Source organism: Periplaneta americana, chromosome 1, assembly GCF_040183065.1.
Source record: "Periplaneta americana isolate PAMFEO1 chromosome 1, P.americana_PAMFEO1_priV1, whole genome shotgun sequence".
Lineage (NCBI taxonomy): Eukaryota > Metazoa > Arthropoda > Insecta > Blattodea > Blattidae > Periplaneta > Periplaneta americana.
In genome coordinates this window covers 176,158,281-176,173,292 of record NC_091117.1, presented here as the reverse complement: position 1 = coordinate 176,173,292, position 15,012 = coordinate 176,158,281, and the positions used below count along the sequence as shown (strand labels likewise).

General features: G+C 38.1%; 1 protein-coding gene across 4 annotated transcripts in view; it reads left to right on the top strand.

Annotated features, from left to right (window-relative positions):
* Positions 1–15,012, top strand: part of qin — a 256,680-nt gene that overhangs the window by 239,762 nt on the left and 1,906 nt on the right. For all 4 annotated transcript variants that reach the window (XM_069832744.1, XM_069832733.1, XM_069832725.1 and 1 more), the window contains 6 exons: positions 203–319; positions 2,146–2,484; positions 5,554–5,682; positions 5,764–5,854; positions 9,548–9,692; positions 12,987–13,140. In XM_069832744.1, the coding sequence (XP_069688845.1) occupies positions 203–319; positions 2,146–2,484; positions 5,554–5,682; positions 5,764–5,854; positions 9,548–9,692; positions 12,987–13,140 (975 nt within the window). The remainder of the gene's footprint in view (positions 1–202; positions 320–2,145; positions 2,485–5,553; positions 5,683–5,763; positions 5,855–9,547; positions 9,693–12,986; positions 13,141–15,012) is intronic.

The window sequence follows — 15,012 nt, the reverse complement described above, 5'->3', positions numbered from 1 at the left end:
CATTGAGGAAGGATTCTTACTTTGGATTTTTTGTTCGTTCACAACCAATTTCAATTTTTGATACTTGGATCCAGACGCAAGCACACATCACCAGATTATTGAGGACAATAAAGTAGTAAAACTTGAAAGAAAATTGGTTTTAAAGTTTCCATTTGAAATAGATAGTTATATAATTGCTTTTCACTTTTGAATTTGATTTCAGGCATCAGAAGATGGTAAATGGACGACATCAACATTAGACTTCATTCATACGACAATTGTAGAAAAACAGTGTCATGTTACAGTAAAGGAAGAGCCCAAAATTGGTCAACCACTTGTGGTAAGTGAATTATTATCATGTAATTATTAATGGACAATACGTGGCTAAGGGAAATATGATAGATTTCATCATCAGGTCTTACATATCACATCCATGCATGAACATCATACAACAACCAGCATAATAAAAAATTGTAGCATGTCTTCTTTAGAAAAGTATGGCCGGTTATGTCTCACATTATAGATTTATATTATGTGACGGAAACTAAACGGCTTATGATAAAATATGGCCATGAGTGCTCTCATATATATATATATACAGGGTGTTTCAAAAATAGAGGGCATAATTTCAGGTATGCATTCCCCATATGTAGACAATACAAAAAGTTCATTATAACATGTGTCCGGAAATGTTGGTTTCAGAGTTATCGCCTTCAAAACAGTGATATTCACCGGAACGTTCTTCTTCCCGCAGATAGGTGCCGTGACAGAAGATATTAAAAAGAGTTAATTCCGAGGCGAAGGGTACATTGAGTGTTGAACTGTGCGACAAGTACTCAAATCAGAAGCTGGCAGAAGTGCACTTCATGTACGGTAAGGTGGACGGCAATGCTGCGCTGGCTCGTCATTTGTACCAGGAGAGGTACCCTGATCGATGGATAGGTAGAGGTGGCCCAATTGCTTCGTCTCCACGCTCACCTGATTTCAATCCTATCGACATCTACTTGTGAGGCGATTTAAAATCGTCTCCGATGCCTGACATGGAATCTCTTCGGAATCTAATTGTGACAGGTTGTGAGGAAATACGCAATACTCTTGGAATTTGGGATCGTGTTCGCAGGGCCATGAGACATCGATGTGAGGCCTGTATTGAAGCAGGAGGTGGAAATTTTGAACATCTGCTGTAAAAGAAACTACCTGCGGGAAGAAAACCGTTCCGGTGAATATCATTGTTTTGAAGGCTATAACTCGGAAACCAAGCATATCCGGACACGTGTTGTAATGAACTTTTTGTATTATCTACATATGGGGAATACATACGTGAAATTATGCCCTGTATTTTTGAAACACCCTGTATATATATCGAGTGTTTCAGACCACCCGTAACAGCCTTTTTTCTCGAAACCTATATGATATTGGGTGTTAATAAAAAATTTTAATAACCAGAACCTATGTAAAGAATCGATTGGTGATAGTGCCATTTCTCGCATCAAGCCAGAAGTTGCGCTACCTATGGTCAACTTCGAAATTTCAAATGAGAACATGGGTCATTGAAGGTACCATTGGAAACTACTTTTAAAAAGAAACAACTTTTACTGAAACTTTTTTTCTCTAACTTTTATTGTTTACTCACAAAACAACAAAAAATAGTATCTTCTGAGAAATGCTATATGTTGTTAATGTATGTACACTCTTCATAGTAAGTGTTCAAAATGAACGCCACCCTGTGCTTAACAATGTTCTGATCACCTCCTATCATCCGTGATTGCACTTCAACACAGCTGAGAGACCCACAGGCTTCTCTGATTCTTTGTTTCATGTCTTCTCTAGTTGTTCGACACACCTGGTAGAACATGTATTTAATCCTCCCCCACAGAAAGACATGGCAGCATGCTTTCAGTGACAGTAGAAAAAGTTTAAAACAAGACTAGAGCAGGAAAGAGGAAATGTACAACCACCAACGTCTCTCTGCGACATGTTAGGTTACTGAGCATTTCGTGCAACTCAACTGCTACGACCACAGTGATAATAGACTTTTATGTTAAACTCTTCCCTGATTCATCTTTCAAAAGGACTCTAGTTAGTCCCATTCCACCAGGAGTGTGCGTGCATGCGTCATTCTTCTTGTAGGTTTTATTTAGAATCTCTGTCTTTGAATTATTATAGATTGATTTAATTGGTCCTGGCAACATAGACATTGCAGAATTGCTTGTGCGCATGCAGTTCGCAATATATACCACTTGCACCATGTTGCCTAACTCTGACCAAGGCACAGTCGATGATGAAGCAAGCGTCATTATTGAGGATCAAGAACAGATTGAGGAGGAAGACCCTACTGACAAGGAGATTGAGGAGGAAGACCCTACTGACAAGGAGATTGAGGAGGAAGACTCTACTGACAAGAAAGAAGAAAATAATGACACTCAGATTTTCATTCCATCCGGAGATGTAAACATAACTATGAAATGGAGCGATTTAATAGACCAAGAGGAAGAACAGCCTAAGGTCAGTTGAAGTTGCTTGATAATTTTTTTTTTATAAATTCGCGAGCTTATTCTTCAAAATCTTGCTTTCCTTATGGTTTATATAAGGTGTAATACAATACAGGGGAATTATGTGAGTAGCAAAATTAATTCTTTGCAGTAACATGTTCTGAGGATATATGCATTCTGTTCGGAATCTTTAAGGAATATAAGCTAAACAAGAACCATTCTCAGCTCAGAGCTTCTCACTTAATGGACTGCATGTTTGTTGAAATCGTCATTGTATTATAAACTCTCACCTTGTGCATACTTTTACTGTGTATTTGAATTAAAAGCATTATTTAACAAATGCAATATCTTCACAAATTTTGTTATATTAATTTACCTTTTTTCTTACTAATGCTTCTACTTCTACTACTGTTACTGCTGCTCCTACTTCTATATGATTACTGCTATATAGTGTCATATCTAATCCTTATTGCGTCTGAGTGAATGTAGAAGCAGCATACCAAATTACTAGGAGCTACAGCACTAAAAGCGGGCACATTATAGTCGTAGAGGAATAAATTAGCATTCAGTAACTAAACTGTGTACATATATTTACTTGAGTGGAGTGGCAAAACAGTGCTATCATTTTCGTCTTCACCGTGCATCTTCTTTTCTGGAGAATGTTACTGGAATTTTACTTACATTGACCAAATGATACCTCGCATTATCTGTGACTGATATGTAGCTTTTTTCTAGATAATTAATAAAACTATTCCACTTCAATTTTTTAATTTATGAGCTGTCATGTTCTAATGAAAATTGAAAGTTAAATTGAACCTAAGTTCCTAAATATTCATTTGCTTTGTAGTAGGAAACCTGACTTGTTTCTGCAGATCCTACATGACGAACAATAACCTGGCTCCCTTTGTAAAGTTACTCTCATGATGCGTGAAAAGAGTGATATCGAAATTCTGTATTTAATCTGAGGTTGTTAGAGTGATTAATTATATTGCTTGATGATGACAGCACTGCACGAAACTACGTTAGTACTCTGAATGTTGGAGCAAAGAAACTTCTCGAGGTTAAACTGCTTTAGATTTGACACAGGTTACTACTACTACTACTACTACTACTACTACTCCCACCACCACCACCATCACCACCACTGCTGCCACCCTCCCACAAGTGCTGTTCCTGTACTGCTGCTGCTGCTGCTACTACTACTACTACTACTACCACTACCACCACTGTCAGAAACCATGACCACCATGAACACTACTACTACTACTACTACCACCACTGTCAGAAACCATGACCACCATGAACACTACTACTACTATCACCACTGTCAGAAACCATGACCACCATGAACACTACTACTACTACTAGTACCACCACCACCACTGTCAGAAACCATGACCACCATGAACACTACTATTACTACTACCACCACTGTCAGAAACCATGACCACCATGAACACTACTACTACCACCACCACCACTGTCAGAAACCATGACCACCATGAACACTACTACTACTACTACTACCACCACCACTGTCAGAAACCATGACCACCATGAACACTACTACTACTACCACCACCACCACTGTCAGAAACCATGACCACCATGAACACTACTACTACTACTACTACCACCACCACCACCACCACTGTCAGAAACCATGACCACCATGAACACTACTACTACTACCACCACTGTCAGAAACCATGACCACTTTGAACACTACTACTACTACTACCACCACTGTCAGAAACCATGACCACCATGAACACTACTACTACTACTACTACCACCACTGTCAGAAACCATGACCACCATGAACACTACTACTACTACTACTACTACTACCACCACTGTCAGAAACCATGACCACCATGAACACCACTACTACTACTACTACTACTACTACTACCACCACCACTGTCAGAAATCATGACCACCATGAACACTACTACTACTACTACTACCACCACCACTGTCAGAAACCATGACCACCATGAACACTACTACTACTACTACCACCACCACCACTGTCAGAAACCATGACCACCATGAACACTACTACTACCACCACCACCACCACTGTCAGAAACCATGACCACCATGAACACTACTACTACTACTACCACCACCACCGTCAGAAACCATGACCACCATGAACACTACTACTACTACTACCACCACCACCACTGTCAGAAACCATTACCACCATGAACACTACTACTACTACTACTACTACTACTACCACTGTCAGAAACCATGACCACTATGAACACTACTACTACTACTACCACCACTGTCAGAAACCATGACCACCATGAACACTACTACTACTACTACTACCACCACCACCACCACCACTGTCAGAAACCATGACCACCATGAACACTACTACTACTACTACTACTACTACCACCACTGTCAGAAACCATGAACACTACTACTACTACTACTACTACTACTACTACCACCACCACCACCACCACCACCACCGTCAACATTTTACAATATTACAATTACAATTTTTACAAATTTTTATAATTTTACAATTTAGTAATTTTCTACATTTGTTTACATTTTTTTTACATTTTGGCGAGATGTAGTGAGATGAGATGAGGTCCGAGGATTCGCCAAAATATTACCCGGCATTTGCCTTTTCGGTGAGGGAAACCTCGGAAAAACCCAACCAGGTAATCAAATCAAAGGGGGTAATCAAATCTAAGGGGTTGATGCCAAGGACTCGCCATAGACCAAATACTACTACTAATACTACTACTACTTCTACTACTACTACTACTACTACTGCTGCTGCTGCTGCCGCCACCCTCCTGCCATTGTTACTGCTACTTCTACTACCAATACTATCATCACCACTGTCAGACTCCATGACCACCACGAACACTACCACTACTAACTTCAACATTTACCACTATTGCTGCTGCTGCTACTATTACTAATACTAATACTTCAGTTTATACTATTTCAGTTATCACTCTTAGCAGCAAGCACTTGTACAAATTAAGGAGTAGTGAATGTATTATGTGTACACATATCAGATACTGTACATTATGTGTTGCAGGCTGACAGTAACTATGTGCATTACAAATCTCTGGAGTTGCCAAACTGCGAGTCTTTCAGTGTCGAAGTGACTGCCATCTTATCTGCCACCGAGCTTATAATACATCCATGCAAGGAGGAGAACTCTGAGGTAATGTATGCTGCATTTGCTGCATTACAGAGCAAGTGTTTTGTTGTATATCATATTCACAAATAGTTTTTTTTGTTACAGCTTTTTGAAATAAAGGAGAAATTTGAAAACTTGACACAGGATATACAAAATGAAGCACGATCTCAACCATTGATCAAGAAGCCTTATGTAGGTATGTACTTAGCATATTGTGAGTTTTCCTGAAAACTACTTGTAATTGTATTGTATTAGCACTTCCAACCAAGATCAATTTAAATGGCTCCAGATATATTTATCAGAAGCATTTAAACTCTTATTAAAATACGGAGTAATATTATTTCTGCCAGTTCCATGGTAAACTCAATTGCAGGAACAGTAATACTTTAGCCAGACTGAAAGTTTACAAATATTTTCCTTGCCAGTAAATAAGTAAGAATTATAAAAATGTTCATATTCTCAGACCATTCGATTTGTGCCCCTGTAAGATATAACAACCAAAACCCAGTTCCTTCTTAGCTTCGGTAATTCATTTCTATCCCTGGATATATATATATATATATATGTTGTTGTTTTCTAATGCCAGGCGTTTGACAATAAAGTCATTTGACCTCTTGCACTCCAATATTTTTCAAAGATATTATCATGACCAGCCACTGAAGCACAGATTTTGAGGTGTTCCGAATCCATTTCTTGGTTTGAGTTGCACAATGGGCAGTTAGGGGACTGATATATTCCAATTCTATGCAGTTGGAGTTAAATGGCAAGTTGTAGCCGATTTAAGTGAACACCATATTTTAACGTTTTGGTAGCTACTTCATTCACACACAATCCCCAGAATGTCTGGAGGACCACACCTGCTGTTGGTCGACGGGTCCATTGGACCTAGCTGGGAGATCTTGTTGATCAGCAGCTTTTCCTCCTTAAGCCACTGGAGGACGATTTTAGTGCCATAGCAGGTCAGCACTAGGAACAGAAAAGTAGAAAGAGGAGAAAGGAAAGGGAAATGAACCCCTAGGCCTCGAATGCTCTAATGCCGTTGGGGTCGAAGACTGGATAGGAAAGGGTAAAGAGGGAATTAGGTATTGGATAGAGGAAAATTATACCACATTCAGTCATTAACTCATCAAGCTGACCAGTGCTGATGGATGAGTAGCCCCTCCCTTTAGTTCAGCTCGTAAAATTATGCTTACTAACAGCTGCACCACGGGAAGGTAGGGATGGGACATTGGGTATTTGTCCAGGTTGGTTCCTTAAAGCCTTTAATGGGAAGGATTAATGGCTCTCTCTCCTGTATCCAACAGATACCCTTTTGCAGCCATATATATATATATATATATATATATCCCTCCCCTCCCTCCCTCGCCCTCTCTCACCCTCCCGTCCTCTCTCCCTCCCCCCCTCTCTCTCTCTCTCTTTTTTTGTGCATTTAGACGAAACATGGATATATTCACATTCTACTGTTATACAAATGCTCGCAAAGCGAAGATATCTCCATTGTTACACTGCTATTTTCAAGTCGAAAAGTAAAACAGGTGATTATCACGATGAAATGAGTAAAAGTAAAACAGGTGATTATCACAATGAAATGCGTAAAAGTAAAACAGGTGATTATCACGATGAAATGAGTAACACCAACTTTCAGAAATGGTTTCTAGAAAAACTGATAAGTAATTTACCTCCCAATTGCATTGCAGCAATGCAAAATATCATACAGTCTAAGAAAATAAACCCTCTGTGTACTGCAGACAAAGAAGCAGGAATTCAACATTGGCTGCGATTAAATGATATAACCTTCGACGAAGATATGAAGAAGGCAGAATTGTTGGAAATTGTGAAAAGAAATAAAGCTGACCATATCCTTCACGAACACAGTCATATAAGCGTTGCAATATTATTGTGACCTTAGTCATATTGAATACATGTGGGGATTGGTGAAACAAAAAGTTGCAAGCAGAAACATAAACTATTGCAGAAGATACTTAAAAAAAAAAAAAAAAAAGCGGTAACCTGAATCGGGACTCAGGTCTCCAACTTAGCACTGCATGGACAACGGTGATAAAAATTCTCTACACCCAGACAGTCACCCATCATCAATGGAGGACATAGGAGAACATGTCCGCCAGGCCTACCGAGAGACCTGTGATCAGTCAGCCACCCCACACAACACAAGGCAACACATCGGCCGTGTTCCACAATGCATGGAACACAGAAAGCCAATCAGCGCCTAGCTCCTCAGGTGACTATAAATAAGAAGCAAGATATCCCCCTAATAACCAGTCAACCCTGAAGACGAGGAAGATGAACATCCTCAAAACGGGTGGATCACCAACTTGTTAGCTGGCTGGAAACCCGAGAAAGTTTTGATTTGTGTAAAGAAATATTGATCTCCCCAGCTACTAATCATAATGAGGAACTGATAAATAAATTTATGAATAAAATAGATACTCTGATGTCTATACTTTTGTCTCTTATTAGTACATTGCAACAAGTTCTTCTTGCTCTTATTAACAAAATAATAAAATAATTGAAAAATACCTAAGTTAACATTATTGTAATGTCAGCAAATTCAAATATACCATTAGGAATTTAATTTTTAAATTTGAAGTAGAATGTCATCAGTCAGCCGAGGTCCACCTTGAGAAGAAATCTATCTATAAGCCTACAGTCAACTATTTCTAGCTGAAATATGCCTTAATTCACGTTGAGGTATTCGGCTTGCTCATAGGTGCTCGAGGGACTATACCAGCTTTTTTCGAAGAATTTCGACGGCAATTTGCTCTGCCAACATCTCTGAGGGATGACATTGTGATAATTGTGTTAAAAAAATCCTGCCAAATCCTAATTAATCACATGGTGCCACATTAATAGCAATTGTAATTTTTCACGCCTTTTCTTTGTTTCCCTTCTTTAAAATTTAATATCTATGTTTACATATGTATAATAATTTTTTGAGGATATACTGAGTCCTTAAGGGCTACCCTCAATGGGGGGCAGTTTAGTATTATTATTATTATTATTATTATTATTATTATTATTATTATTATTATTATTATTATTATTTAATGTGTATTTATGTAAAGTATTTGTACAAGTTAAATTGTTAAAATTGAAATTGTATTTCTTCCAGTTAATTTATCCTTAAGTGTCTTTAACCCACTTTGTTTTTAATAATTATGTTTATCATATCCTTCACGAACACAGTCAAAGATATGAAGAAGATATGTCAAACAAAATATCTAAATTTATAAAAATCACTGGTGTAATTAACACCGTCTTCAAATCATCCCATGTTCAGAAACATACAAGGCTAAAGGTATATAAAACACTAGCTCGACCGGTCCTCACTTACGGTAGCGAGGCATGGACAATCAGAAAAGCAGATGAGCAAAGGCTGACGACAGCTGAAATGAGGTTCATGAGACGAACAGCAGGATGCTCTTTGCTGGAACACCGTAAAAATGTGGACATATTGCAGGAACTAAAAATGGTTCCTATAGTTAATTTTGTTCAACAATATCGACTTCAGTGGAAAAAACATGTCGAAAGGATGGATCGCACAAGATGGCCTAAACAGATTCTTACTTATGTACCAAGAGGAAGCAGGAAATTGGGAACCATGCAAGCGCTGGCATGAGACCCGTAACATCCCGTAGGGTCTAATACGTGAGGGATATGATGATGATCTTTGTTAAATATGTGTTAATTGTGTTTGGTTGGATAACTCCCTGAGCACTAGTTTTTACTCCTGCAGGGATGATTTCTGTTTATGATTTTTTTATGTCACAGAAGTCATTCAGTGATGATATAGAAATGCAATGAACAGGCTTTATAGTACCAATTATTCCATGCAATAAAACTGAATGCGTGAATATTTGTGTGGTTGCAGGACAGCCATGCTGTGCTTGCTATACTGAAGATGAACAGTGGTACAGGGCAGTTATCATTGCTGTGGACATCGAGAACTCAGGCCAGCCAGAAGTCAAAGTGCAGTATGTGGACTATGGCAACGTAGAATGCCAGCCCATTGACAAGTGAGTGTTGTTGTTTTCTAATGCCAGGCGTTTGACAATAAAGTCATTTGACCTCTTGCACTCCAATATTTTTCAAAGATATTATCATGGTCAGCCGCTGAAGCACAGATTTTGAGGTGTTCCGAATCCATTTCTTGGTTTGAGTTGCACAATGGGCAGTTAGGAGACTGATATATTCCAATTCTATGCAGGTGTTTGGCCAAACAATCACGGCCTGTTGTCAATCTAAATGCAGCTACAGACGATTTTCGTGGTAAATCGGGAATTAACTGTGGATTATGATGCAGAGAGTTCCATTTTTTCCCTTGGGATTGTGTTATCAAATTTTGTTTGTTGAAGTCTAAGTATGTATATTTAATAATACGTAGATTTAGTAACAGGTCTGTAAGTAGCAGTGCTGCCCTTCTTTGCTAAAGCATCCGCATTCTCGTTTCCCAGGATTCCACAATGGGATGGTATCCATTGGAATACAATTCTCTTATTGAATGATATTAATTGAGAGAGCATTTTAGTTATTTCTGCTGTTTGAGATGAAGGTGTGTGTTTTAGAGACTATTGATAGAATAGCTGCTTTGGAGTCTGACAATATAACTGCATTCTTAAATTATTGATGTGAAATAGAAGATTCCTGAGACTTTCACTTATTGCAACGATTTCTCTATCCAAACTTGTTCCATATCCAAGAGATCTATAAAGTGAGAAGAGACAGCACGTAACACCTGCACCGGCACCTTGTTCTTTGGAGATCAAGGATCCGTCAGTGTATAAATGAAGCCAGTTTTGTGGAGGGTACCTAATATTAATTGTCTCTAAACACAATTGTTTCATTATTTCAGTGCTTACTTCTGATTTCAGTATTTCTTCTGTTAAATTTAGATTATATTCTATATTTAATAGAGTTAAGGGGTTTGGTTTAATTTGTAAGTTCTCTTTTAAATTCGGGTTATTGATTTTCTGCTTTAATTCTTGAACCATGGATATGAAACTTTTTTGAGTTTTCAATCTACAGAGAGGACTGTATGAATGCCAATTGTTGACAAGTGAGTGTTAAAAATCTCTTAAAAGATATAGAACCCCTTACCGTAGTTTTCTTCGATAGATAGAAAATAAAAGTTAAAAATACTCCATTTCTGATGTAAAACATCAGAAAAATGAATTCATTGCATCCTTTGATAGGATACATTAGAATGATTGCTAGTATAGTTGAATTTTCACTTAGGCGAGAAACAACTTGTAAATGTTTTCTAGAGCAGTCTCATTCAATGATAGAATTCCTTTATTTACCATAGATCTACAAAACATGATCTTGAGCTTTATATTGTTTTTCAGGGAATTCTATGCTAAGATATTTATCATCATTAAAAATTCATCATCTTTGCACACTTTACACATCTACTGACACACATGGCCACCATGCAGCTGCTGAGGATAATAGATTTACGAATATACTAACACTACAAAATAAAATTATCAATTCAGAATTCAGTCTTTTTGAATCCACGGCTGGCCTTCTTGTAAATTGTAATTATTTGTCATTTGTGTGAATAATCAGCAAAAGAACCATTTTGATAAGACATTATTCTCGTATCTTGTATTCTGTTTTATTTATGTTGTTTGCACAGTGGAACAAGCATGTGTTTTGGATTCTTTTGATGGGGTTTATGTTACGTACTTACAAAATCTGTTCGAAAATTTCATTTAACTTTAGAGCATCATTTCATTGCTGTGCATTCACAGTAGCTTTTCCTGATCCATATAGGGTAAATCTTTTCTATTCTGCCAATTGCTCATTTGACATCCATTGTAGAAATTTACTTCATTTCTGCTGAAAAGATGCACTCAGACATATCTATAGTCCCGTGGCTCTTATTTCCAGCAACCAATCACATTGCAGGTCGGCTACATTTAAACATGTGAGTCTTATGATTCGCTTATGATGAAGTTATGCATTTCCTAAGGCTCGATAAATACTTAATATAATCGCCCACCATTTTGGCTCTTTTGTCGGCATTTGCAGAAAGCACAAGAGGACGTTATTTGCTGTATTACAGTGCGTTTGATTTATTACCATAGGAGCTATGACATGATAATGTTTAACGGTGTGGCAAATAGATTCCTCGTCTGGTAGCTCGGCAACGAAAGAACAAAAATGGCGAACGATACTACCTACCTAGACTTAATAGAGCCTTCACATCCTAAGATGTAAGCAAAGAGGAGGAGTCATGCCGGGAATAATAGTGTCGCGACTATAGTATCTTGTATATTGTGCCTATGTGCAAAACACACTACTCCTGCCACAACCATTTTCACTTCACAATGCATCACACTTGGAGATATTGTCCCTACAGCTTTCTTGGACAGCATTTAACCTGAACAGAGCTGAAATGTAGCTGATATTGCTTCCGTTTTAAGGTTCCTTATAAAAAGTAGATGTAAAATGCATAATTATTATTTGCGATTGCTTCTTTTGATTAAACCATTATCTTTCACCCCTAAGTAAGGGCCATAAAAGTCCATTACTTTGGAGTAATGATTAACCTGCCTGAATGTGAAATGAGCGGGCCCAGGTTCAAATCCTGATTGGGATTTTTTCCGAATTTTCCCTCAACCACTTGAAGCAGAATTCCTGGATAACTTTCGGCATTGGACCTCAGACTCATTTCACCTTCATTAGCATCATTTCATTAATCATCTTTAATAGTTACAGGTTGACTGGGAGGGACATGGCAGACGTGGTTTTAGGTGGCCATCTGCCTGTGGGAGCTGCACATACCCCATAGATGCTGCAGTGGCTTCAATCAGCAGACTGCAGCAAACAGGGGGAGTGTAGCTCCCTCGGATAGCTTGCGTTTTGGTGAGTCGTGGAACTGACAGTGTCATGTTCTTGTTAAGGATGCAGCAGATTCATGCGCGTGAATTGCAAACAGATGCCATCGATCAAAAGAGGCTGCAGAGGAACATCACAGGGAGGCAGAGGGGCATTTCTGTTCACGCAGACTCTGTCAGACCTGGATGCTATGGCTGAATCGATAAGATGGCAATAAGAAGTGAATCATGTACTTGATGAGCGGTCCTAAGGACTTCAAAATATCCCAATATAAGGAGGTTGTAGAATAAGCCTAAGGCTGTGGTGCTTGCGTACAGATCCTCTTCCTCCGAAAAAAAAAAAAAAGGGGGGGCCCATAAAATGTTAAAAATAATAAACATAAGTTGATGTTCTTCATTGCAAGTTGATTTCCTTCAGAGAGGAGTACAGACTTGAAAATATTTTTCTCTTGATGTTTTGTCTTTTAGAGTGCACATGCTGAAGCCAGAATGGTTGGCGGTACCTGTACAAGGTGTTCGTTGTAAACTATGGAACGTTGAGAGACCTGAAGAATGGAATCCAAAAGATCTTTTCAGCAAGTTAACTGAATGCCTGCAGCCACCATTGATAGCCAAGATTAAGGTAACATGTCACTTTTTGCTCTTCTCAGCACTTGAGCAGGTAGTCTGTTCTTCATACAATAAAGTCCTGTTTTAACATTCCCTTTTTTAAGGAATAATCTGTTAAGTTACAGCAAATTACCATAAGAATAATGTAATTAATTCCCACTTTGAAAGAAACCAGTTTAAGGAAAAGCCCGAAATATCAAATAGACTTTCAATGATCAATAGTACCAGCATATTTGATAGTGCATCTCAATCGATAGTAATACGGTGCCACACAGATGTGTTTAAGAGCCTTGGAATACCTACATCTATTATTCCGGTTGTAACCTTAGCTGCATTGAAAGGATCAATTGCTCTCCTGAAGCATCACCTATATTCGAAATCAAACTAAGTTCATTATAGTCCCGTCCCTCTAATTTCCAGCAGCCTATCACATTGCAGGTCGGCTACATTTAAACGTGTGTGTCTTGTGATTCGCTGTTGAAGATGTTAAGCATTTCCTAAGGCTGGATAAATACTTAATATATAATCGTCCGCCATTTTGGCTCTTTCGTTGGCGTTTGCAGAAAGCACACGAGGACATTATTTGCCACTCAATTATTTGCTGAATTACAGTGCGTTTGATTTATTATCACAGGAGCTATGACATGATAATGTTTAACGGTGTGGCAAATAGATCCCTCGTCTGGTAGCTCGGCAACGAAAGAACAAAAATGGCGAACGATACTACCTACCTAGACTTTATAGACCCTTGACTTCCTAAGACGTAAGCAAAGAGGAGGAGTCACGCCGGGAATAACAGCGTCCCGACTACAGCATTCTTCACTTTTTTGTAACACTTATCTCTCTAAAACTAAGTATATTTCCACTAATCTCAAAATGTATTTGCAGCTATGTACTTGTAGGAGTTTCATTGTTAAAACAAAATTAATGGTTCAATGAACTTGTAAACATTTATATGGTTAAGTACTCTTTGTCCCTTGTGGCACCTCACGAATGGTGAGATGATTTATAAATTAATGGTTATGGTCTTGCTTTGTTCTCGCAAGTTGTGTGGATCATGTTTCCAAGTCTTTTTTTTTTATGCATTCCGAAGTTCTGGTGGGGAGAGCTTCTGTTGTGCATGCATGGTAAATTGTCAGATATCTCAATATAACTTTTTTTTTTATTCCTGTAAAGTTTAAATTCTTTTCTTAATTAAATTTTTCATCTAATAATGATGTCTGCATACAGAAAGGTTCTTTGTACTACTACTGTCCTATGATGCACCTGTGTGCGCACACACAGTCGGTTGCAATAGAATTTGTGGGGAGAAAAGATAAAGTTTCGAGCACATGTGTGTGGGGAGTGCTCTGTTTCTCCTGTTGGAATGACACCAGTTCTCTATCATCCTGGTGTAATGTAGATCAACATTCTAATGGTAGATCCTTGAGATAATTGGTAAGAATTAAAATATGTGAAATTTTATTCTTTAGAATACCGAATTGGTCTTACTGCTTCCATTGAAGATTTTAAAGGTGATATATTATAATTTTATACTTAGCTTCTTTTTCTTGGTATATCTTTAATTTAAAGTGCTTTCTACTATAATTTGATTCAAAATGCATTGAACCTGTTACAAGACGTATATTACTGTGAGATAATTTGGTTCACAGACAGTGCACTGTGACCATAAAGTGATACTGTTTTGACGCTATTGAGAGTCCTATAATTCATCAGACACAGGGTTCTTTTACATGTCATGAATCTACAACATGGTAACGCTGGTTCTGCTTACATTCCAAAGAAAGGCATGCTTAGAATTTTCTACCTACCTGGAAATTACATCATTCTTGACTGATTTGAACCTGCAGATCTTAGATCTAATGACTTGAATAGTCGACTACTG